This window comes from Anopheles marshallii, chromosome 3, assembly GCF_943734725.1.
Source record: "Anopheles marshallii chromosome 3, idAnoMarsDA_429_01, whole genome shotgun sequence".
Classification (NCBI taxonomy): domain Eukaryota; kingdom Metazoa; phylum Arthropoda; class Insecta; order Diptera; family Culicidae; genus Anopheles; species Anopheles marshallii.
In genome coordinates, this window is record NC_071327.1 from 81,683,956 (window position 1) to 81,710,246 (window position 26,291).

At 43.5% G+C, this 26,291-nt stretch overlaps 6 protein-coding genes across 6 annotated transcripts; 2 read left to right on the plus strand and 4 right to left on the minus strand.

Moving 5' to 3' along the window:
• The first annotated feature begins 384 nt into the window (after window positions 1-384).
• Window positions 385-14,135, plus strand: LOC128716055 (epsin-1). The gene is given in 13 exon segments (XM_053810977.1): window positions 385-432; window positions 434-518; window positions 9,134-9,387; window positions 9,480-9,770; window positions 9,850-10,079; window positions 10,152-10,323; window positions 10,389-10,697; window positions 10,761-10,949; window positions 11,021-11,186; window positions 11,270-11,544; window positions 11,618-11,710; window positions 12,183-12,698; window positions 14,067-14,135. Coding segments are annotated over 13 exon segments (2,697 nt in total).
• A 2,991-nt stretch (window positions 14,136-17,126) lies between these two features.
• On the minus strand, window positions 17,127-17,963 carry LOC128713233 (threonylcarbamoyl-AMP synthase). Its single transcript, XM_053808093.1, has one exon. The coding sequence runs from the start codon at window positions 17,961-17,963 to the stop codon at window positions 17,127-17,129; it is 837 nt and encodes a 278-aa protein (XP_053664068.1).
• A 115-nt stretch (window positions 17,964-18,078) lies between these two features.
• Window positions 18,079-18,497, minus strand: LOC128711574 (DNA-directed RNA polymerase III subunit RPC10). The gene is made up of 2 exons (XM_053806456.1): window positions 18,357-18,497; window positions 18,079-18,264 (listed from the first exon to the last, which is right to left on the minus strand). The coding sequence occupies exons 1-2, from the start codon at window positions 18,495-18,497 to the stop codon at window positions 18,079-18,081; spliced, it is 327 nt and encodes a 108-aa protein (XP_053662431.1).
• Window positions 18,498-18,946: 449 nt separating this feature from the next.
• On the minus strand, window positions 18,947-19,617 carry LOC128714329 (mitochondrial inner membrane protease subunit 2). The gene is made up of 2 exons (XM_053809205.1): window positions 19,272-19,617; window positions 18,947-19,209 (listed from the first exon to the last, which is right to left on the minus strand). The coding sequence occupies exons 1-2, from the start codon at window positions 19,615-19,617 to the stop codon at window positions 18,947-18,949; spliced, it is 609 nt and encodes a 202-aa protein (XP_053665180.1).
• A 553-nt stretch (window positions 19,618-20,170) lies between these two features.
• Window positions 20,171-22,415, plus strand: LOC128714495 (poly(A)-specific ribonuclease PARN-like). Its single transcript, XM_053809369.1, has 6 exons — window positions 20,171-20,189; window positions 20,294-21,260; window positions 21,318-21,602; window positions 21,666-21,721; window positions 21,799-22,034; window positions 22,137-22,415. Exons 1-6 carry the CDS (start codon window positions 20,171-20,173, stop codon window positions 22,413-22,415), a joined length of 1,842 nt encoding a protein of 613 aa, XP_053665344.1.
• A 309-nt stretch (window positions 22,416-22,724) lies between these two features.
• Window positions 22,725-24,596, minus strand: LOC128715643 (prostatic acid phosphatase-like). Its single transcript, XM_053810553.1, has 5 exons — window positions 24,402-24,596; window positions 23,899-23,997; window positions 23,572-23,817; window positions 23,317-23,502; window positions 22,725-23,243 (listed from the first exon to the last, which is right to left on the minus strand). Exons 1-5 carry the CDS (start codon window positions 24,594-24,596, stop codon window positions 22,725-22,727), a joined length of 1,245 nt encoding a protein of 414 aa, XP_053666528.1.
• Between the last annotated feature and the right edge of the window lie 1,695 nt (window positions 24,597-26,291).

Genomic DNA, 26,291 nt, shown 5'->3' on the forward strand with positions numbered 1-26,291 from the left:
GAGGTGCTGCTAATGGAAAGATTGCTATACACCAAAACTCTGGCACAAATCACAACTGTGTGTTACAAGGGTGGCTGTGATTATGATTCCGACGCTAAGCGAGATTTGGGCAGATCGAGATTTTGGACAAGGCTAGGTTATCCTAACATAAGACCAAGCACATACGTACCAGTGCACGTGAATAACAGTGCAAGAGAAGATCTCATTGCATTCCTCAATGCAGCAGTGGGTGAATGTCGTGTTTGATGCTGCTCTGTATGCGTGTGTGGTTGAGATGACGAAGACGTGGTATGCAAGTCATCTTTACGATCGAGCGGAACCGGACGAACGTGAGAAGCGAGTGTGTATCCGCGGTAAAATTGAATTTTAAGCCTATGGCCCCAAATGGCCGCAATAACAAGGCTACGACTTTGTTGTGCACACAAGAACGGAAGATTTGTGTGGCGGCGTTGTCGTTCCTCGATAGGAAATTTCTATTACAATATAAACGCCTCCTAGATTGGGCACTTACGAAACTAGTGGTGAACAGAAGATCGACTATGTGCTTTACTCCATATCCATTTAGTGCTATTAGCGTTGGTTCCTTAGCAATGGTAGAATCTGGAAAGTGTGGGCAATAGCCGCATGTGTATATCCCTCCCCATAGGCCAACTTTGTTGTACAGCGTATCACTTGCGACCAAACGACACTTGTCCCTATGTTTCCTTTTTACGGCTTCGGTTTTGGTTGGAAAATATTTTGGGACATTGTTTGACGCACAATGTAATGAACCGTGGATCTTTACATCTGTGGCACATTCCATGCTTGAGTGTGTGTGATAAAGGGTAATCCGTGACTTTAGCACCGTGGAATGTGTGTTGTTTGCGTTAATATATTGCCCAACCACTTCTTGTCGGTCGTGGCGACAGTTGACGGTTTGGTCATTGGAGAGACAATCACCACCCGTATGCAAACAAAGGACACAGGACACGGCACGTTGGTGGATGCTCTCAGGGAAAAGCGGGTGGGTCCATCTTCTAGAAAAGCGAAATGCCGAAGAAAATGACAACAAAGCGAGGTAGAATAAAAACAGCATTTTTCAAGGACAACGGTGAACGGTCGGTTGGCCGGACCGGTTGTGTAGTGTAGAATTGCTTTCATTGATTCCTTCGAAACATAAGACCCGTCCAATGTCTATGTGTGTGCGTGTATTAGTGCGTAGTGTTCAAGTTGTGTTTTGTTTTTCAATGGGAATGTTGTGTGGAAGTTCAAATAGTAGATTTTTTCCGAAATGTCTCACGCTACATTGTGAAGGCTTTGAATGTAGCGAAGCATATGTTGCAGTATGTGTCAATCCGTCCCAACTGTAGAAATTCTAATTGATTGTAATATTGCTAGAAATAGCACCCCGTGTTTGTAGATGAAATTTATAAATTGAACGTGTGGCTGTGTGTGTGTGTGTTTGTGTGCGTGATTTGCATCGTGTTTGTTTTATGTGGTGTGTATTGTGTGTAAAAAGAAACCAAAATTTAGCCGAAAATTGTTTTTTCGTAACCGTTCTGTGCAGAGGACTGGTTGGAAATCTGGCGTGCTTCGCATCGCAACCAAGGTAAGTGGGTCAACAATTTCATTCGGACGTAACGTAGAGGTGTTTGTGGGGTTGGTGTTTGTAGCGTACCTTACTACTGCTTATTTCAGCCCCATAATTTCGTTCCATAGTGGAATAATCAGTTCCTTTCCCCCCTCCCCCCGCTAGTTTTGTCAGTATGACTAGTTAAATTGGAATTTCGTGTGACTCATCTAGCAGTTCCACAACGATCTCCAGAACAGTGGCTAGCTCGAATTGCGACCAACCTCCGCGAACTTCCTCAACCCCTTTCTTCTGATAGGCTTTAGAAGGATTTAAATATTGAAATTGTATCAAAATTCTTAACAGTAGACCATTACGGTCTACTCGGTCAAGTCATCTGGTACAGACGTTTCTTTCATTTGGGTAGTAGTTGATTAAGAAGTGCAATTTGAGAGTCCTTAACTCTGTCGTCGTATACCTTAAAAAAACATGAAAACGATAGAAAACATCCATTTACTGTTATGACCTCAAGTTTATCGTCACAACCGACTTTTCGAGAGACATAAACTACCTTCCTTTTCCATTACAAGCACATTACCCCTTCGTTGTGTGCGTTGTTTTACGTTCCTTCAATTAAAGCGAGTATTTTCGAACCCCCGACTGATCGATCAATAATCCATTTATCGAATGGTTTTGTGGCGCGTTTAAGTTCCCTTTCTGCAATACCGGCGGTCACTAGAGCCGCTCACACCGCAAACTAGTTCACCTTCACGCGATGACCGCCACAGTGCAGGTTGAAGTATTTTGTACCGCACATGCGGCGGAATACTTCCGGTTCCGAGTGTCCCCCATCCGGCTATATCGCCCAACTTTATCGTATTCTGATAAAGCACATCGGAGCTGCTGCTCCTTCACGTTGGTGGATAATCAGTGTGGGGTTTTATGTACGTTGCCGTGTACGAGGGTGGGTGAAATTGCGTCATGATATGACAAAAATGGCCCCCAAGACAAAAGTCAGGGTGTGTGGAGAGGGAGATGATTCAAAGCAAAATGCATTGCTGCCATACATACCGGGTGGACAGGAGTAGACGCTAAATGCAACTGGCCGTGCGTGTGTGTGTGTGTTTGTGAGTGAGTGCAGAAGAGGCACCGATTTGCTTCATTTATCCACTCGTCCGGTGTGGCACGTACCAGCAATACGTGGGATACAAGGACAAATCATGCTGCAATAGCAGCACGATCGTCTCGGCCAAGCCGGCGTCATCATGTGATGGCGCACTGGTGATGACGCTGAAGGTAATTTCATTTTGTACGAGATCAACGTTTCTGTCTGACGGGAGGAATTTCCATCCGAATGAGTTTTTTGTCGGTGATGATGAAAAATGGCTCTTTTGTCGTCGGATGTCTGTTGTTCATGTTGTAAATAATAGCTCGTAACAGGTGTAGGAGAGTTTAAAAGTTTGTCATTTAAGCACTGTAGAGAAGCGAACCCATCTTGAAGGTTTTTGATTTGGAAAATTTATTAACCAAACGCGCTTAAAGTGTTCTAGACGTGACTACCACCGCAAACTATCTTGCACAATTTCCGCTTACGTCATGGAGCATTCGTCTTTGTCGGTGACAAGTTTTCATTCACCCGTTGTTATTGACACATGCAACAAGTATCTGATAACGCGATAAATACATTTTGCATTAGTATTGCGTTGCCACTATCACAAATACCGACTAGCGGAGTGTCGGACAGCCAACACAACACAGATTATGATATCAGAATTAACATAAGCGTTATATCTTATCGCGTATTAAAAGAAGTTCCTCTGGGTGTTTTTTTTTGCCCATGTGTCCTTTACCTGTTTACCATTGCAGGTTATGTAGTAGTAGTTAGTACACAACTGTTGGCGCACTCCGGACAATCGATAGAATTATAACGCAAGACACTCAAACTGTCTACAAGGTTTTTTCTTCAGGTAGATGATAATTTAATTATACCTTTTGGTGCGAGGACCACTACCGTGCCGGGACGAATTGGTCTTGCTCGGAGCCTTCTTGATGCAGTTGGGTGGAACAATTTACACCCAAAATATAGATGCAGTGCAGTGCTGAAGCACCTTTAAATCGCGCCAGAACTGCACAGCTTTTGCTGTTGTTGGTGCCGTGACCAGGATCATCCAACATAACAAATGGCCAATAACGCCACACGAAGGGTGCGGTTGATTGCATGTTCTTCGATCATGTTAGGTGCTTTATCCGCGTGTGTGTGTTTATGAGGTTTAAGTTCCTTTTTTTTTTGTTCACCCACAGTCCCCTCCCCGCCGCTAGTCATGCTTTTTGCAACGTGACCGAGAGCGCAACACCCCGTAAACTGTTGAGCAACTAACGGTAGAATGTAACGCCAGGGAAAACGAACTGAACAAACACAAAAACACAAAATGCTTTCCTTACTTTCCTATTTGCTGCTGGGATGGATGGATGGATGGATGGATGGCATGTGCCCTGGGAATGGACGAGAGTTGGTGAAAGTCCGTTTTCGCCGTCTAGGGCACTTTTTTTTTGCACTGAATTGCGCATTAGATGGCGCCAATGCAGCTGAACGAAACATATTATGGTGGGGATGATTGTTGTTGTTCGGACAATCGTTCCCCGTAGCACTAGTTCCGGAGTCTTGTTGGTAGAGCTGAAGATCATTTATCTAACGCCTAATAATGATTGAACCATTTGCTTGTTTTATATCACTTGCCCTGCCTGCACATTTCGCAATGCAGTGTCACATTAGAAGGTGTGATTTACGCGAGTGTCTGGCTTGATGGGGCGACAGGAACGCGAAAAAATGTGGTGATAAGAAATCCAACCCCTGGTGGTAAGCTTAGTTAGAAAATTTTAGTCAAAACGAAAACAAAACCCCAAACGATGTGGTGTGGCCGTTTGCTAATGCCCCATGCTAATGCCATTGGTATGGGGGCCAATAATCCCTTGGGGTTGGATTTCCGTAATGAGATAGTCAGTATCCAAAGAATAGAGGAAAAGCAGTGAAGTGTGGGCCAGGACAAACCGCACCGCATTTTGTTGGGTGTGGATTTGTGTGCGCCGTCCCAGTTCGGGTTTGGTTTTCCTCGTCAATAAATAATTGTATCAGGTACCTGTTGGCGGATTATTGCGAATGTGGCTCAACGTGCCGCTTTGGTCACACGGAGACACGCATCAATTAGCGTGACAGTACATAATGGTAAGGCATTCAACTTTCCCACTTGCAAGTTGCAATATCCTAAGAATATAAATAATGGCTCTTAAGTCGGATTAAATGGAGCTATTTTCAGGCTGCATGTGAGTGGAGTGACGCTATAAGCACTAAGTTAGGCATCTCAGTTTCTTGGAAAACAAACAGCCCAAACAAGCACAACAATTCTCCCGCAGTTCTTTCCTATCGTTGTGCCCGCTTCTGCATCGGACACATCGGAGGCATTAATGATGCTTTATCTGCTCAACATCTTCAACCTGAATTAAACTCAAATTTAGAGTTGATTTTCTGCGCAAGCAAAGACAACCTAGAAAAATAAGGTCAGCAATGTATGGATGTACAACAAACTGCTTTGTTTGATTGCAACCCACTGTCTCCGGATCTACTGCGGCACACCATCACAGGAATACTGTTGGGCGATGGCTCTGATGATAAAAAAGTTCTCGTGTTTCTCGCGCCTTTCGGTTCCGACCTTCCAGCAGTGCAGCATCGTCTGGAGATGGGTTTTATCTTCGTGCACTTCATGTTATGTGGATTTGCCCAAGGGATAAACGGTGCAGAGTAGCAGCGAATGTAAATTAAATTATCAGCTACGATCGTAAAAATCGGTCCATGAAACTTTGTTTACTGTGAGTGCAAAAAAAAAAGGACGAGCAAGGGGTTTATCTGTTATTTATAGAGTAATTTATTATTGTTTGAGCATGAAATTTGAGGATTTTTTGCATTCGTTTTTTAGTCATTCGTCATTCGTCACGCTAATGTTTCTTTTTCGACGATGACCCACTTACAATTTGGACCGTTAAAACTGCTCATTTAGAAATAAAATCTGTTGGTTTCAGCACGTCCCATTACAGAGCTGATTAATTCTGTTCTAAATCCACAACCAACAGTGCTCTTTACTGCAATCAAGCAAAGTCACACGTGTGTCACAACGAATGGCTGCAAAAAGCTCCCCGATTTTGTTTTTGTGCTAAACATAAAAACCCCACAAAGACACACGCAAGCCCCTCTTGAAATCCCGTCAGCCTTTATGTGTACCGTAGCCACCCGAATCTTGTGTCCACCGCCTCCATCTGGATTGAAGCTATGGCAGTAGCAAATTAAATTATCCTTTGTCGCGTTGGCCCGGTATGTCGCGTAACTCTGTTTGCATGCGTTGCCCGCGGACGCCAAGGACAGTGTCAGTCATCGACTGTGACGCGTACCGTAAGGAGGACCTTCGGTGCCGAGGCAGTTTGCTTTCATTCCCAGTGCTGATGATCGAGGGTGATTTTCGAGAGCTTCGTTCCACTGCAGTGTGAGAATCCCAGCTTTTCTTGGCCTTTTTTTTAGCTTTGGAACGTTGAAATTCTCTGTGTGTAGTACATTGGTCAAAGCAAAAGGTGTGCAGTGTACTAAGGAAGTGTACTGTGCGCGTTTTATAAGAAAAGATTTGCGAATGTTTTGCGAAGCATTTGTATCACTAAAAGGGAACAAAGACTCGCAACCGTAAGGTTTGTTCCGCCCACCACAGAGCGATAAGAGAATTATCTTTACGCAGAGGACGAAGATAACCGACGAGGGTTCTATTGCTTCTTTCGATGTGCTTGGTATCAGCTGCACCTTTCGACTGTTTGGCAGTTTGTGTGGTGCTGATCGAGTGCAAAAGCAACTTCCCTCTAACGACTTCCGGTTAGCGATTGCAAAATGGTGTGTAAATTCTGCTTGCTTTAAAACGTTATTCAGATAAAGATAAATCCCGCAGGTTGTGTTTGTGCGTGTGTGAGAGAGAACGATTGTTTAAACGATTGTCGATCTACACTAGTGATCTACTGATCTACATTCTTGTTACGTCCTTGATCGTCCGCAGTCTACCTTCGCATCTTCATCTCCTGTGTCAACACCGACTGTACGCGTGCACAGAACCGGACGAACGGGTTTTCCGTTCTGAGGTTTGTATGTGTGTGTGTTTGTTCTGACGGATGCTGATCAGATGGGGAGGACAGCATATTATTTTTTTGCGCCAAAGATAGTTGTTTGTTTACCATGATTAAAATTGTTGTTGTTTTGCTGGTGTAAACTAGGAAGTTGCGGGAAGACCTCCAACCTCAGCATTATAAGGTTTATAGCTGAAGGAAGAGTTTTACGAAGGTTTTAATATCCATATTTCGTGATCGCTGTGTGCTCTTGGCCTACACTACGACCGGAGAATATTTTATAATTTATGGTTAATAGACGATGGACATATTCCTTCCGACTTGAGACTGACCGGAGATGGATTTGAGTGATGATTTCAATCGCAGATAGAAGACGCAGAAATAGTGTTAAATAAGATAAAAGAAAGTGCACCAACGTTTAGTGCCTATCGAAGCCTTTCCCGTACTGTCAGCAGGTATATCTGATTTACGAACTTTATGTACTACGAAAATGGTTACTACCATATCGGATATTTTATTACGTCGTCTACGAATAGACAAATGGAAATAGAATACCTACATGAAACAACTAAAAAAGTGATAAACAGCACCAAACCCCAGTAGCAAATTGCTTAGCGAACCGTGCGCATTAAATATATACCGTTCGAAGTTTGCTTTTGTATGGCATACACGGTTTTACTGCCACGGTAAGAGGTTTCTCCAAGGTTCCACACACCGGTCTCTGTGCACCACGGCATTCCGGAGGGCTTTGACTCGGAAACCTGAACTTGCGACAGCCGGTTTGGGGCTGGAGAGAAGAGGAATTCGGCGTATATGCAGACCGGTTGCAGTTCAAAGTCAATCGTAGTGTTTTGAGTGCTGCAGAACGTGGCAAGGGAGTTGAATTACTATTTTGCCCGCTGTGGCACCGACACCGAGTAGTGAGCACGTGCACTTAACTTCGGAACTAAAGAAGCAAGGCTTTGTATAGTTTAGTAGTAGCTTAGCTTTTTAATTTATAATTTGTTTACGCTAATCACGATCGCGATCCATTGACGATGAGCCTTTGGATGAGGCCTTCAGTTATCTTCAAAATGCTTCGGGATGATTAAAATTTTCGTTTAATTTAGAATTATTTTTCAATAAGGTTTAGATAATCATGTACATTAACAGCTTACCCTGACAATACCGCTTAGCTGACATGTTTACAAAATCGTTAATACCATTCTATCTTACTCTTACCTTTCACCAGCTGATTGAGGCTTAACACATCCCAGCCAGAGCTGTTGCCGTAGCAAAGCACGCTCTACAGTTGCACACGAGTGGTAGCGAACCACAGCCACTGCATAACAGTTTGTCATCCTTTTAATGCTGAATGTGTCACTCCGTACTACACCCATTAGCTGCTAGTGGTAGGATCACCATCGTTCCACCATCACGAACCTGCATCAGGACATTCGCGACGTGCGTTCTTACGTTCGTTCCACCGCTTTCCTGCGGCATGCTGTAGTCCGAGTCCGAGTCTGAGTCCCACATGTACGATACGCCCGCAGTTCTGTGCCTGATTGTGTTATAAAGCAAGATAAGACAGCGAACAACGTCAGATAGATGAATTAGCTTCTGTTTCAGTTTAAACATTTTTTCAGTTTCAAATCGATCATGTTCTGTTGTTAAGTTCTAGCTGTACAGAACATTTTGTTTAAAGTTTTACCTTTGTTCCCGTGTGTGTTTCGTGTTTCATTTTTGTGTTTTTAACCGCACCAGTAGGAAAATTGTTTTCTATACATAATTACGTATGCGTGAAAATCGAAGAACTTTTGCCTAAGTGAAGCGCAACAAGTTTAATACGCCCGCCTCTCCCAAACGTGTACTAAAACCGATTGTATAAGTGTATTGTGTAAAGTGTGTTTTGTTGAGAACGTGTGTGAGTGTTTAGTGTGTGTTTTTTTTTATTTATTACAACGCCAGATCCATATCTGGTAACCAGCACACAGTACCTTGCCGGGAGTTTAAGTTGCAGTTGGTAAAGCAGACCAGGAGAGCAAATTTCGTCAAAAGTAAGTTGCTTTAGCTAAACGTTTGCATGCGTTTGCATGATTTGCAGCTGCAAGTGATATAACTGCGTGTACCACTGCGGCGTAACTTAATTATTTCCAAGCTACAACCTTCTTTTCCGTAAGAAAACAAATGTTTTCTCTTATGCCCGGTGGGGGGAGAATGTTTCCGGTCATTTCTCTAAGAAGGCCCGTATTTAGCTGGCTTCTTCAGCATATTTATAACCCTTAGCTGTATGGCGGGGTTAAGTACTAGTGTAGATTCAAATCGATTCGAAAATTGACTCGTTAAAACAGCACACATAGCAGAGTGTGGAACTTCCTGAGCGTGTTTTGAATAGTTTGAAACTTATAGCCATTTATTAACTTTCCGTTTTTTCCATTCCGTGTCCGTGGTTAGTGAGGAAAACCGACACACAAATGAACGTAGCTGGTATACGTCGTAACATCAAGAACATCGCCCACAACTATTCCGATGCGCAGGTGAAGGTACGGGAGGCTACCTCGAACGATCCATGGGGCCCATCGTCCACGATCATGGCGGAGATCGCCGACCTCACGTACAACGTGGTGGCTTTTTCCGAAATCATGCAGATGATCTGGAAGCGCATGAATGACCATGGCAAAAACTGGCGACATGTGTACAAGGCGCTGGTAAGTATTACGCAAGAGAGGCTCTGTTAGGAACATTGCGGAAGGAATGATGCCCACATGATTCTTATTTTCTTATCCATATCCGCAAATAGTTGCTGTTGGAGTACCTCATCAAGACTGGTACGGAGAAGGTGGCGCAACAGTGCAAGGAAAATATCTACGCCATCCAGACTCTGAAGGAATTCCAGTACATGGAAGAGGGCAAGGATCAGGGCATGCATGTACGGGAGAAGGCGAAACAGCTTGTTTCGCTGCTGAAGGATGATGAGCGGCTCAAGAATGAGCGGGCCCGAGCGTTGAAGGCAAAGGAACGCTTTGCCCGAACGGCCAGCGGGTTCGGTAGCGATGGTTCGATCGATGGCCCGACACAACGTGACCCAAGGGTTAGTCGTAGTTTCCACTAAGCTAAGCCGTGGTTAAGCAACGCGTTTCTCACGTTTTTGCTTGCTCTTTGTATTTTAGCCACCGAACTGGGGCGAAGGTGAACCGATTGCGGGTGCAGCAACGAGTGGTGTTGGAAAACCTGTATCAGAGATTGAGTTCGTACGGCCGCAAACGGTCGGCGAGGAAGAATTGCAGCTCCAGCTGGCAATGGCCATGTCTAGGGAGGAAGCGGAACAGGAAGAGCAAAAGCGTCGCAGTGATGATGTTCGGTTGCAGTTAGCACTCAGTCAAAGCGAACAGGACTTCAAGTAAGTTGTATATAGGTTATACAAATATCACACGCATCGACACTAAACGGTGGAATTGATTTTCCTTTGTAGGAAGGACAGTGACCCCAAGGAGGGAGGTAGTGCACTGGTAGATTTGTTGGACATTTCTTTCGGAGCTGCCTCGATTAGCAGTCCGTCGCAACAGCCGCTTGCCGGACCTTCGGGTGCCGGTGGACCAATTGATCCTTGGGGTATGCCCGTGGCAGGTGGATCACGTCCGACGGTAGGTTCGTGGAAATGTGTTATCGATGGTAACAAAACTTAAATGCTTACCTTTACTATCTACAGACGTCGGATCCCTGGTCAAGAACCTCATCCCCACCGGCGGTAGTGGATCCGTGGTTAAACACCGCTTCAGCTTTACCTTCGGCAGGACCATCCTCCTCGAAACCACCGTTGCTGGGAGCAGAATCATGGCAACCACGCACCCAATCGCCCTCGGTCACATCCGGATCGTCGGTTGAGGGATGGCTCCAAAATGGTGCAGGTGCTGGTGCCGGTGCAGGAGCCATGATGATGAACGGTGCCGGGGCTACGAACGGAAACCTCGATCCTTGGTATAACAAAACAAATGCTGTTCCTCTCGGAGCTACTGCGGTATGTTTTGATTTTCTATTTGCAAAATTTGAATCACTAATAGAGCATCCTTTTTTATTTTAGCCTCCTCAGGCAGGTGATCCTTGGCAGACAACTAAACGAACAACGCCTGTGCCTAGCGCTACTGCTGGTGGTGATCCGTGGCAGTCAAACCCAACCGCTGCTAAACTTGATCCATGGGCACCGGTTAGTAGTAATTCTGCCACTGGAAGTGTCGGTGATCTTGAGGCTACGTTCGGTGGTGGCAGTGGAGTAAGCATCTCTACCCTCCGAACTGAAGTAAAAAGGAATAAACTTACGATATATTTTAATTATTTTAACAGCCGCTCATGAATCGACCTTCCCCTGTCGGTGCGATCACTTCGCCGGTATCGGATCTAGATGAGTTTGACATTATTACCAAGCGAGCAGCCAGTAACCACAGTAGCAGCAGCACCAACAACAATAATAATCATAATGCCGCCAGCAACAATCTGAATAATAACAGTTGTACGTCCTTTTTAAACCCCGATCAGCGTTGAATGTACCCAACCGATCGATCACTGACATATCTATTTTGCCATCCCGAACAGCACTGCTTCTGGGTGACCTGGATCCATTGTCATCCTCCGGAACGAACTCAAGCTCGCCTAGCATGGGTGCGACGACGGCCGCAAAGAAGACACCCCAATCGTTCCTTGGTGAAAACTCGGCACTCGTCAATTTAGACAATCTAATCAAACCGATGCCGAGCGGTGGCGGTGTGGCCGCATCAACCACCACGTCCGCGGCATACAATCCGTTCGGAGATACCGGTGGAGCCGGTGCACCCGTACAAAAGAACCTATTCCAACAGAATCAACCTCAGGTGAGTGGAATAGCAATGACAAAAGGACATCATGTAGACGAACGATCTATATTCATCCATTTTCACGTTTTAGGTTCCGTCCATCAATCAGTTGAAACAGTCACCGTTTCCAGTAACGCTTAATCAGGATCCTTGGGCACCGGTTTCAAACATGACCACAGCGCAAGTGAGTATGCTTCAGAAGCAACTGAAGATTTAAGTTTTTTTTTATTTCTGTGAGAACGGCCACGTGTTGTATCTGACTGAAGATTTAATTATGAATGTCGAATCAGCCGGAACAATATTAGGTACAATGGAGAGTAATAAGAGTAAGTTCCAGGGTTGGTCTTAATTGCAATCAATGCTTGCGACGAAAATAGTTTGTGAAACAAGGTGTGTTTGTTGTAATTAATTATGCATTTGATAAGCCTTAAACAGTACGTCTATTCATGACCTGTCCGCTGTTAAAATGAGATGTCTTGTTACGTTATTTTTAATCGAACACATCCCAAGCCAAACTCACTGACACGCATGGATATGGAGACAATTTCATTGCGAATGAGCTACAATATCATTTTCTTTCATTGTCGCACTTCGTCATGCGACCGTAACTTGTGTGCATACGCTGGAACATGATCAATCACTGCACCACGGATAAGCAACCTGTCGATGAGGACGAAGGAGAGTGCTTTCCGTACTCACCGGTTGATGTGAACGCAAACAGTGATATCTCACCAACTGTCGCCTATGCACGCGCGGCCACCGACTATCAACAGCAGCAACATCAGGATTGGCCCACTGCAACGACTCATAAAATCCCACCATCAAGCTCTAACATGGAACACATTGACTGTCGTCTTAACGATGCTGGTGTCACAATCGAAGACGATATTTTTAACACCAACTACGCAATGCTTCCTTCTACAATGGCCACTGGTAACATTGAAAGGCATCATCTAACTGCGGCACAGCTGGATAGTACACGCCCGTTGCGTCAACTGTATGACTTTCATTTCGCAGTTGACGAAGAGGCCCTCGATGTTGTTAACGCTGGAATGTTGTCAGGTGGAGGTGTCGCTTTTAATACTACTAGTGCATTTAACCATAAAGAGAATCGACAGAATATTAATACCAACATTTCAGATACGTGTCACGCTAACAACATCAATTATCAAGTGAGTTCAGCAGTATGTTAGACACTTGTGTTATGATCCGGTAGTGCGCTAGTGGTCAAGCTCGTGTAACATCTGTGAGCCATTCACAGTAGTTTCGAATTGTTAATCTTATTACAAAATCGATACTAAACATGCCGACAAAAATAGTGCTAGAAAGGGATCGAAGTTGAAACAACGTCATTTAAAATATTGCTCGATTGCGCCAAGCAGTAACACACGATTTTTTTCTTTTTTTCTTTTTACAATTAATACTCTTCTCTATTCTTAACATCCCACTATTTTCCACATTATACCCTCTAACTTTGTCATTGAAAATTCGGGTATTGATCCGTCTCTCTATATTTCACCCTCCAGCACGCCACGTCCAGTAGCAATGGAGCTTGGACACTCAAATAAACGTCCCTTTTTAACCGATTGGAATTATCGTGCGCGTGTAGAATCGCCAACGTTCCCATTACCCCGTTTATCATTTCCTCTTTTCCCGCCCCACACACACGCACATATTATCCAAACCAGTACCTCCGATTCCATCTTTCCTGTAGGTAGTAATTGATCCGACCTCGTAACCTTGCTGATACGCGATTTTGGACCCCCAACGCTGTGGTGTGCTGTCATTGGTGATTGGGGACAAACTGTCTAGCAAAAAAAAAACGCGCTCCTGTAACACACGCTTGTGCTTGTACGGTGACTGTATGCTTTATCCCGGGGTTTGCCCATGGCCATCAGCTACTCTACACACTCATCATCTCAACAACAACAACAACCCAAGCTGCTGCCTCCTTTTGCTGCCTATGTGTCTGTGTGTGTCTGTGTGTATGTGCAAGCATTTTTGTACGTGTCCTTGTACATCGTGTGCGCTGGTCATCGGCCCGTGGACATCAACTATATCTTTTGGACAACGTTCTGTTTTATCCCGCTCGCTCAGTATAACTGCCGCGTATCGAAAGTGCTCGCTTCTGGTAAAGTTGTTCATTCATCATATATGTGTGTGGGTTTTGTTGTTCGCATTTTTTATGTTTGTATGTGTGTGTGTGTTTGTGTTTTAGTTTTCATTTCAACATTTCATGTCATGCTTGCATGTAATGTAATGCACAGTTTTATGTTTACATCATCTATTGTTTGCTTCTACGTGAAGTACCACAAAATCATCATTGTTATTACTTTTCTTCTCAAAATTCACATTTTATAAAAAAAGTTTTCATTCATATGGAGTTCCTTTAGGGAAAACAGGCACTCGATGTATATTTTAACTTTTTTTATTTTTCACAATCTATTTGTTCTACTTTTTTATTCGAAGACCGTCACCTTGCAGCCATACTACCGTTAAATGCTATATCTAATACACGGTTTTTGTTTACTACTCCACAGGCCAATATAAACAATAATAATAGTGGCCCCTGGATGAATCCTCAGTCGTCGAATCCATTCCTATCGTAACAAGTAACTGCAAGGAGATGTACACGGCGCAGTGCGTCCGATGCAGCACTAGAAAGAGGTGCTGGCGGGAGACCGACGGAGGTGAAAGGAAAGAGCTAGTTGTACGTATGAAGCAAAAGCATGGTAGTATAAAGAAAGGGGCTAAGGTAAAACCAAGCACAGAAGAACACGCAAACTAACCAAACATTGTTTTAAACGAGGGAACACAAGCGGCAAATAAATGAAACAGTAAGGCAATATTGCTAAAGAGAACAACCAAACAACACACTGGAAGTGAAGCAAACCGGCTAACAAAAATAGTATACATCGAGCAAGGTCCATACACCCATCTCGCAAACCATTTACATGTAATCGATAGATAAACGAAAGAACCTGGATGCAAGGGGAAAACTTTTGATTCATTTACATACACACATATAAGATAATTGTGCAACAGAAACCGCAATTTGGTGAGAGCCCGGAAATAGGAATTAGCCAGCAACTTGAACATTATATACGTAAAGTATGTTTGCTTGATCATCACACTGCTTAACACAACGCCATGATTTTGCCCCGATAGGAAGCAATTCTACCAGTCGCCGATGGTTTCCACTTGCCGTGATTTCAACCAACAACAAATGTTCCATAACTTGGTGGATGAGTGGAGGCTGGATTGGACGTCGATTAGTAAATGTGGTAGCTTGGGGGATGGCTAGAGTACGCGGGGAAGGAAGCAGCACCCGGGAAAGCGAATTCCGCGAACGATAGGAAAAATTTAAGCAAATTAGTGGAAAGCAAAAATGCCTTATTATAGTTGAGAAACGATGAACTTGGGATGAGACTACGTTAGAAAGATCTAAACACTAAACTACTACTAAATGATAAAGAAGAAATCAATGATACCACAACACTAGTTCGAGAGGAGGAACACAGGAAATCCGTTTTGGCATCTGTTTGTTGTGTTTACAAGCGACAGACACGGGAGGACAAAACCGATTTAAAGAGAGACATTCTTGTGGTTCTGTTAAAAGCATGGGCACTCACATTTATGACGGGGTTCACACTTTACTAGCTTGAAGTAACTCTTCCTCAAAAGCAGTAACTCCTATGCCTTTTGTCTAGAATCCTTTCTGTGTAATTCACGTGTTTGTTTGATTGCCCTCAGGAAGTATGAGTGTACACATTTTAATTTATTAAACCAGCTTCCTCGGAATAACATCGGGCAAACTGTGTGAAAGGCTACAGAAATATTATCTTCTTTTGGCACTTTTATGCTCCATCTTGTTCGTCTACTGATTTTCGTTTGATATTCTTCAAACTGTCACGAGTATAACACCGGATTGTGATGTAGGTCGCAATACTATTTTTGCGGATACGCTACTTTTTGCTGCTTTGTTCCTTCCGTTTCATTGTTCTGTAATGTATTATTTATCGTAAGATAGCGGAAAGATCGGTTCATTATCGGATGGGTTTTAGATTTTAACTGTAGAAAGCAATGCCGCGGGATTCATTTGGAACGCTAAAGCTGACGGCTGCTAACACAAATGAACGTTTTCTATGCCACCAGAGCAAAGAGATAAAACATTCATAGAGAAGAATATGAGAATCCAACGAATAATACCAGGGTTTATGAAATTCGTGAGGCGATCGATCGGACATGATGATTATGTGAGAGAACAGAACAAGCTTAATCTTTCTAAACACGATACAAAACATTGTTTGTATAGGATAACGACAGGTAACTGATACTAAAAAGCAAAAATCATAAAAAATTATATATACATGAGCAACTGAAATTATATATATTTTTTAAACTCTGAATAAATCATTAATTTTCAAACTGGTGCTGTTGCGTTCTGGAAGGTCCGTTTATAAAGCTGACCAAAGCGGAATTGAATGAAATGAAAAAAAATCAAACATCAAATCAAAGAAACGAAAGGTAACACGGCAGGGGTAGAATGAGTAGATACGGTAACGGAGAGCTAACGGTTGGTTCACTTTACTCCTTTTCGCTAAAATTCGATTTTGTTATTCGAAGCGGCTAGGCTATAGTGATATTTTATCTTTTGTATTTTTTTGTCTTTTTTTTACCCAGTTTAAATTATTAAAAGTGGTGCGGCGGACCCGGTGATGTATGTCATATGGATTAAATTCTAATGGCTCCGCACGCATCGAAGGACATAACCTTGTCAATTAAAACTGTTACTGAACGGTGTGGTCCTCGTTTCCTGCCCGACCAAGAGACTGTAGTACCTTATATTTAACCCATTGGCCGTTATATTAAAATTAAGAAACCGATACAAACATTGTACCCCATTGCTATTGGGGTTTTTAAACTATATAATTGTTAATTTTTTTTATATACACATGGCAAAGGATTACCCGGCAGTATACGGCAATTAAACATTGAACAAAAACATTCAAATTGTATGATAAATATTCATTCGTAGAATATATTTTACATACGATTTCACATTCGTTGCTGAATGTTCAATGACTGTAGACCGTCGGGTCGATGTAGTTTGTTCCCTTAAATACATGCTACAAAGTTTAAGACCAGCCAAATACAGTTATAAGTATATACAGTTAGAAATAGGCTGCATTTACATGACATGATCCATGATTTTGTCGAGATCAAGGATCCGGGTCGAACGCGGTTCCTGCAGTATAGAAATTTCGACTGATGTGCTGTTAAAATATGTTGTCTAAAGTAAACCCGATGACAGTGTGCTAAACATCATCGTAGTAGACCGTAGTAGATGATTATGTCCAGAGTAAATACATTGTATTTTACAGTTATCTCGGATAGATCGAAAACGTCATACAATCCATAGCGTTTGGTAATACAGAAAGCAGTGTCGCTGAATTAGTTTGCTTTATATTACTTTATTAGCACGCGATGTTGTAAGCGTAAGCCAGCATGCATGTTAGTTTATCTACTGTTTTTACACCCATTCTACATAACATACCAATTGTGGCATCTCCAAACCTGTGACGTGTTCTTTTATAACACTAGACAGGGAACTCTGACGCAAGGCGAATGTTATATTTTTTTACTATTTTAATAATTCTTTCTACCGATACTCCAGCTCGTATGATTTTGTAGAAATTTGAAACAGACAAGTCAATTACTGTGGATCCTACTCTTTGCTCATCCGACAACGATAACTGTCCTCCGTTAAACACTGCACCCAGATACGGCCAAAGGTCTTCGAATTCACGGATGTTCAGTGTACTTTTGCTGGAACTTTTGTTCGCACTGGTCAGTGCTATTGGTTGTTGAAACTCTTTACATACATCCTGTACAAAACCGTAGTTTATAATTCGTATACCTATGTTGGGCTCTTCGGGATTTAGCATAGGATTTAATGTTGTTTTCCGTTTTATAACAATAGTTACCGCTTCTTGCAGCAGATCTTCCAAAAGCTGCTCTTCCAAATGTTCTGCCTCACCGCAGTGTTGAAGTTGTTTTACTGTTGCCACACATATCGCTACGGGTTTCAGCTCATCCCGTCCTTTTATATCGTAGAGCTGACGTATTGCTTTGGGATTGTTGGCACTGCATGCAAACCCATACACGGTGTCAGTCGGTATCGCAATTACTTTTCCAGCCTGCAGTTTATCCACTGCCTTTTTTATTGCATTCTTGCAAGTAATTGAAATTAGTGCTGGTTCTTCCTTTACCCGTTTCGCTGTATGGAGCTTTTCCTTCGCTTTTGTTTTTGCATGCCTGCTTCTGGTTGGGATCGTTCGCGATTCTATAATCACCCTCGACAAATTCAACAGTTCGTCGGCTATACCATCCGCATTGTCATATTTTCGTTTCGCTAAGTTCACCTTCGTACACATTCTTTCAATTATCACCCGACTGGATCGAACAATTGAATGCATAAGTTAACCGGTAAGGTTTATGTAAGCCACATAAGTTAACTGGCAAGGTTAAACTGTATAGATGTATTGTTTTTTAATCGCGCCAATTGTGGCCACACGTTTGATTACAGCACTTATAAAACGTCGTCATCGGCTCATCAGCCGAACGAGTCTGCATTTGCATGAAGTATGCTCGATCATTAGAGCAAGAAGGGCACACTGCATCGGTCGAATCTACGTTTTCCCATGCAGCTGAACCGCCCATCACATGGTCTACTTCCTAAAAACAAAATAATTCCATTGAAAGACGTCAGTACGTGCACAACTACATCAACGCAACCGGATTCGGATCCATCAAAGACGGCGACTCACTTTAAGTTTAGGATAGATACGGCTAGAAATGCGTTGCTTGATTTTACAAATGTACGGACATGTATTGCAGGAAAATCGTAGCGCGTCGGTACCTTCCTCTACCAGCAGTAAGTTGCCGCACGTAGGACAGAACATCAACATCACTTTTTTTATTTTATGCGATAATTAGAAGCTATTCCACGCCATCACACAACTTCCATTTCCTGCTCAAAATGTCAAATGTGACGTTCAGCGCCGCATGCTCTGTGGGAATAGCCTTGCAAGATTTTGACGCGGCGTTGAAGATGATTTAGAAACATTTTTAGATGTGAATCAAACGTGGGACCAAATGCTAAGCACATGTTCCAAAAGAAGAAAAATGCACCAAAGCGACACAAAATTCAATGAGAGTTTTCTCAAAAACAATACTGCAACCACCTGACTCATGCAGCTGTATTTCTATGCACGCCATACAAACTCAACCAGTCGAAAATACATTTTGCAACATATAGTAAGACTTGGGCTTGGTATAATCGAAGAGATATTTTGTTAATTACCTAGAATAAAGTTTTTTTCTACTCAAAATAAAACCTCAGACACTCATTTCTCTATCAATTCAGTCGATGCACTTCTTCCATGGAGTGAACCAAAGGAGTAGAGCTGTTGCTGTTGCTGCTATTGCTAACGGTATGGTTGTTCGCGGCTCTTGTGCTGCCAGTAGTGGACCGTTTACCGGTTGCGATCGGTACTCTCGTTTTTGGTACGGTTGAAGGTAACTGTTGCCATCGGGACGGTGGCCAAACAATCTGTGTAGCCCGCGCAGTTACTAGTCCTAACGAAACCGGCCCGAACGTATTGCTATCTAGTGAGTTACCTGAAATTCAACAACAAATCGTACATCATTTTCTGCAAATAAGAAAGCCAATTCCTTCCTACCTGTATGATCCCCTTCAACCCAACAATGCCCTTCCGGAACCGTAACGTATGGCAGCTTATAGCCTAGTGTGGAGATTACATCTCCCTGGAGAGCGACAACGCGTTTTATAATTTTCTGACTCGGGTCCTTGGGCGAGACGAGCGAAATAATGTCGCCCCGCTGCACGTCCATGTTCCGAACGGCCCACCGCGAAAGGAACACATAATCTGTCACGCTAGCGTCCGGATTGAGAGCCGGCTGCATCGATACACCCTCAACCCGCGCCACATATCCAACGCAATCGAGCAGAGTCACCCCTACTGGGACACCAAGCAGCAGCGATTTGAGGAAGGTCGGGAACCGCATTATGAGCGATTCTCCGGCCTTCGTCGACTAGAATACTACAATGTTCAGACTTACGCAGTACAAATCAATCGATGCATCATCGTTGATATTGTGACCACCGGTTTGGAGACGAATTAGTACTTAAAATACATAAATTACTTTTCGTGCTGGTGCAATGCGAGCCGATTCCAAAAAGTTTTGATGCAATTTGTTTTGGAAATTCGAAGGAGACAAGGATTTTGACAAGTGCCAATGCGTTGTGTAATCCAGGGATTGGCAAACAAACTACAGGCAAGCATTTTAGAATAATTATTCATGTTCTCATTTCATATTCAGTTCGTTCAACATCTTTTTTTTTAAATTCAATAACTGTTAGGTGTGTAAATTCACAAACATTACAGAACAGGCTTTGTTAATTTACTTGAGGATGAATTGGACCCAATGGATTTTTGTTTTGCCTTTCTGGCAACACTGGTCCATTTGATAGCTTGGATGTGTATAAACAATCGTGGTTTTCTTTCGAATCGATCCCGCGCGTTTCAAGCTTCATCGAAATTATTGTTCAATTTCTTCAATGGATATTACCAAGAAGAGTAAAAATTCCAATCAATTCCTTTTCTAGCATCCTCGGAAAACTTTTATATTTTCAAGCACAGCGAACAAAGTATTTATTTTTTATTGCCCCCTTTGTATTTAGATTTCATCGAGCAACTTCCACTGATTCGGGAAACAATCCGGGATGCTACGTTTTTTGCAATGGATTGTGAATTCACCGGACTGGCCTCCGATCGTACCATATTCCCGTTTGATACACCGGAAGAAGTGTATTTGAAGATGGTCGAAAATAGCCCACATTACATTATCGTACAGTTCGGGCTGTGTGCCTTTCGTGTTGAACCACCGGCAGAGGACAATAAGGACGCCGAGCCACGCGTATCGTACAAATGTTTCAACTTTTTCTGCTATCCCAAGGGCCGCGGGAACGTGTTCAGTTGCCAAGGTGAAAGTATGCGCTTTCTCGCCGACAATGGGTTCGATTTTAATCGACTGTTTCGCGAAGGACTTGCGTATGCAAACGAAAGCGAAGAGCAACGGTACAGAGCTGACTTGAAGGAGCGTCAAGCAACGAGGGCAGCCACAATACTGGCGGCGGCTGAGGAAGAGTCGAATGAAGCCGATCCCAAGGCAGCAAAAATGTCAGACGTCAATGCAATTCCAGTTCCTACAGAACTTCAGCAACAAGTGTATGATACCGCTGCCAGTATCGAGGAGTTTCTACAGTCTGACCGGCCGGAACTGATCGTCGGTAACTGTAATGCATTCCAACGGAAGCTCATCTATCAGATGATAGAACAGCGCTACATTCGTAAGGTGTCCACCTCCACCGTATCGCTGGAGAACAATCAGAAGGCGATTAAAGTGGAACGGAAACGTTCGTACGAAGAGGAACAGGCATTGGATGAGCAGCGTCGGGCGCAAGAGAATGAGGATCTCGAGTTGAACGTTGGAATATCTCTGGTTCTGCAGGAGTTGTCGAAGGCCCGCAAATTGATCGTTGGTCACAATATGTTGCTCGATTTGTTCTACGTGCTTCGGCAATTCTTTAAGCCTCTACCGGTAGACTATCAAGAATTTAAGAAGCTCGCGAAAGAATATTTCCCGCTGTAAGTGTTACTGTCGTGTATAAATAAGAATGGTTATTAACTGTGCTTTTATTTCAGTCTCCTCGACACTAAATATCTGTGCACGAACGCTGAAATCAAGGTGGACGTTAATTCGTCCGTATTGGCGCACGTGTATGACGCGGTTAGCAAGGCACCATTTTCCATTCCCACGGTACATGCCGAGCTTCCTGACCATCAGTACAGTGTAGAAGATGAGAAAAAGCACGAAGCTGGTTATGATGCGTACCTTACCGGGCTTTGCTTTCTAGGGCTTGCCAGTCGGTTCAAGGTTAATCTGTTGCAACTTTCCAAGGACAACACGTTGAGGCATTACATGAATCGGTAGGTAGATATTACATTATGGCTATTTATGAGCTGCCATTATCTTGTATTCTATTATTACAGAATTTTCATCACTCGCCTAAATGATGTTAACTACATTTATCTGAACGGAAAAGAGCGTAAGACGTCTTTTGTTGCGATGTCTGGAGAAAATTTGTATTAATACAGCCTGCGCTTTTTTCTACACTTTCAATAGCCTCACAAACACGGGATCACATTTTTTACGTTACCTTCCCGGAAAGCTGGCGAACCAGTGACATCCAGAGCAAGTTTAAACCGTTCGGACCGGTACATGTCAGCTGGCTGGACCATACTTCCGCATTCGTGTCGTTACACAATCGCATCGCAGCGAGTTCGGTGCTGAAAACGATCGGATATCACACCGGCTTCAAAGTTTACAGCTTTGCGCAGTTTACGCAAATGAAACTGCAAGTATATACTACACCGTTTTCTACCTATAGTTTGCTGCCTTTGTGCTTTATCCGTACATGAGGGTTTATGTTTCGTGTTTTCTTTGCTTTGCTTACGTTTTAGCGCCCTGGTACTAAACGAGGACGAATCGGTTCGGGTAGTTCTAGCAGCGGAAATGGTGCTGGAGTTCGATGCGCACAACCAGTCGATCAATCGAGCCGGGAAGAAAAAGCAGAAGAAGAAAGCCAAACAATAGACCACACTGTACCCGCCGTTAAGCGGAAGGGCAAGCATGAGGATCAACCGCCACCGGCAGTCAACGAAGCCAACGCAGACGACAGCGGTGGGTGGAAAACTGTTAAAAAGGCTCGCAAAACGTTCACCGACAACAATGATTGGTGAGCAGATATGTTTGGAGTATGCGAACTCGTGCGAACCAAAGCGCAACAAAATAATACAGTTGACCTTGGCATACAGAGCTTAAGCTATCGGGCACAGTACGATCGACGTAAGATCGAGTGACACAGTGCCGTATAGTGCAGGAAATGTATGTAAAGCTAAAAACAAACGTTATCGTTATGATTTATCATTATGCATCCCACAGGTGCATACAATTGGAAGGAAATTAATTTCAACGCATGATCATGTTTACGCATAGGCATCTAATTTAAACACACCTTACGCTATTAAAGTTACACAGCTACCATTATTCTAAGGTCCCGATGGTGGTGGTTCAACGGTGTCCGGGTTTTTCGCCACACAGTCCTTCTTCCAGTCGGTCGGTATTGTATCCTTCAGAATAGTTTTCAGCTTTTCGATCGGACACATTGGCGTACACCCAGGTATTGTGAGACGCTCCAGACGCTGGCCGAGTTGTTTTAGACTGACGGTTACACCGTACTGACCGTTGCTAGAATCGCGATACAACTCCAGCACACCCATCACACCGTAATCGGGCAGGGCGGTCTCATCCCAAACCTTCAACGCCGACAGAATGTTAACGACGGTCGAATCGTGACCGGCGTACAGGAAGATTTTTTTGTTCGCACCAGTTGGTTTAGCAATCAAGGCTTCCCATTCGTTCAGAGTCTTGCGCAGGAACGGGCCACCCTTTAAACGTTTCATCTCGTCCGTGTAGACGTTGAGGGCGTAGCTTTTCTTCGTTAATGGTAGCAACTTGGCCGGATAGTATGCTTTCGTCCAGGAGGGCAGCTTAAGACCGTACTCGAACTTTCGAAAGAAGACAACGGTAAAATGTGAGTATGAAATTCACTGTGTAAACAATGATTTGTGTTACAATTACCTCAGCTTTAAGCGTACTGAACAGTGACTGTACGTCGTCCGGATTCGCTATCGTCAATCCAGTGATGCTTGTGAGATTCTCAAACAGCTGTTTGTTAGCGTTCATAAGAGTAACGACTTCCGGCAGCTTGAAAGTTTCCTTCACAGTTTCGGTGTATCGTGGACAGGACACTCGCACTAGAAGAAGCTATTTTGCAACAACAACAACAAAAAAACACACTTACGAAGTTGCAATTAAAAGCGAAGATTAATTTACCGTATCTTGGCTAAGCGGTTCGCTGAAGTACGGTATCGGTTGCCAGTTTAGTCGCCGATTCCACTGGAGTGGTGTGCCTTCCGGTGGGAAAAGACCGGCCAGCACAAGCTGCATAGACATCTGCGTTCGCGAGACACCAGTCGTCTGTACGTAAACGTTTTTGGCACTGTACGTTTCACCGACGAACCGTCCATAGCGATCGCGCAAAAAGAAACCGATCTGCTCGTAGACAGAGTGTTTGCCTTGCTGTGAAACAAAATGGTTGCGTTGCAGTTTAAAAGGTAAACTTATACCAAAATGATGGACAGGTGAGATAATGAATCTTACATTTGTCAACTGGCCCCAATCGTACGGTTCAAAGGTATAGTTCACGTACGGATCTTTCGGATACGTGTCAGCCGGTGTACGTTGTCCGTGGCGGAAAAACTGTTGGTCGATTGAAGAGAAAAGGAATTTAAATTATTATTATGTACCTACGAACGATATGAGTTTAATCTTTACGAATTACAAATTGAAGTTCCTCGCGGGAAATCGTGATAAGCAACGATTTCTTGTTAACACTGCCATATTTATATTTAATTGATCGATAGGATTCTTGGAAGATTATGTTAAGATTACTGCAATGGAATCGAAGCTACATCAACAGTAAACACTACTCAACTATCTTCAGCATTCTGAGAATATTACGCTCCTACTAGCCAGGCGAAACTTCCTGTTCCCGTCACTAGGCCAGCGGTAACACCAAACATAGCGCTGTGCCATTTGCGTAACACCACTGCAAATTAGGTCAAAAATTCGAAACACTGGAAACGTGTTGTATGCCAACTTACCACGTGGACTTGTTTCAGCTCAAAGCCAAGCTTTCGACCCAACAGGTCGGCAGAGTTCGAATCACCGATCTCTTCCGAAGTGTCCTCTGCGGATGATGGTGCTCCGTACACGCCGTAGGCGGTAAAGAATACAATCGTCGTGATCAGCACACTGCACGTCAACATGATAAGCACACGGCGGCTCAAATAATACATGGCGCAGTTACGTCTCTGCCCGTCTTATATAGGCTTCAGCTCCCCACTCGCTTAGGGGCTCCAGTACGGGAAAGGATGGCGGTGGGCTTGTGTGCGAGGAGATGATTATGCTGATGATTGTCTGGGAGTTTTTTTTTCAGCTGTTTTAATTGCTTTGTGGCCAAATAAAGACAAGAAAACGTCCTGCCATATACACATTCAAAATATTCATTCCCTGCGTGGTCGTTGTAAATGGGCGTCGTTGTTCGAAACTTGCGCTGCTTGGAGGATGCCAAACCACCACAGGTTAGTGATTTCGTAGGGGTTGTCTTGTCCGTGTCATGGCATTTAGTATGTGTGTGTTTTAATTCTGTTTGCTTAGTTCTAATAGAATGGGGGATAACAAATACCGGTTTGTCCCGGCTTCTTGATGGCCGCCGGTGATAAGCGATCTTTGGGTCTTCGTTCGATCCCCTATAACCGGTGCAGGAGTGATCAATTAGTTTGAGTTGGTCGGTTGGGATTCCGGCACCGGTCGGGAGACGGCACCGGTGATTGAAACGGTGGCCGTTGTATTTTCCGGCACCTGGATACGAAACAGACGCACCTGGGGCAGTACCGACCGTGTGACGGCGGACAGCGTACGGGACGGTGTCCTAAAACGGAAATAATCCTCAGAACATTAAATTGTTTCGCACGAGAATCTGCAAACAGGTTTTAGATGCTGGAATTAAACAAAACATCGTTGGTCATCGAACTATCGTCATCTGATAACCTTGAACTTGATCGATCACGTGTAAAACATTTGCCATATAATGTGTAAAAGTTTGCCCCAGTTATATTGCCACACAGATGGGAAACTAAACTGATTTATGATAAGGATTGGACAACAATACAAACGATTATGATTACGTATCAGTAAATTAACACCATAAATCTTAGCAATCTCTAGAAAGTTTTACAGCAAAAAAAAATGGAAAATTCAGAAACTGCCCTAACCGATCGGGGGAACTAACCTGCCGGGAGCGGGAACATTTAAGTCAACAAAGCCCAGAACTATGTAGACCTTCGTTACCGATATAAAGTCGACACATAAGCAATGAGATAAAACTTTCTTAGAATCTTTATCACCTCAACAATACCCCTGAATGAATAAAGTTTTTTTTCGCACTTTCGGCACGCACTTTACCTAATGCAACGGTAACTTACTGGGGCTGTTTTGTGCTGTGGATGTCGATAAACCGATTCACTCTATCTCAATCCGCGATCTTTGTGATGCAAAATTTGGACTGAAAATAAATCATCTCATCGGTCGCTACGAGATGCGCTACCGAGAGATACGAGAGCGTCGAGACCCCAAAAACGACAGAATGGCGGTGGCGGTGGTACATGCGATCGAGACATGGCCGCATCTCGAGCTAACCGTTACCGTGGTACCTTTGGTACGTACGCATAATTAACCAACCCATATCATTTGGTATTGTTTGGGCGAACGTATCCTCGTGGCACGTTGTTACACTGATGATCATACGATCAGGTACGAGTCGTTTCGTTTCATTTCGATGCTGTCGACGAGGTGTAGATTGCATTGCAAATCATTAATTACTAGGAAAATATTTGATTATTTGAAAAAGAAGCAACAATTACATGTTCGAATACTGATCGCGAGAATCAAAATTTTAGCCATCAGCAACTCACTGCATTGGAGAAGTGTGC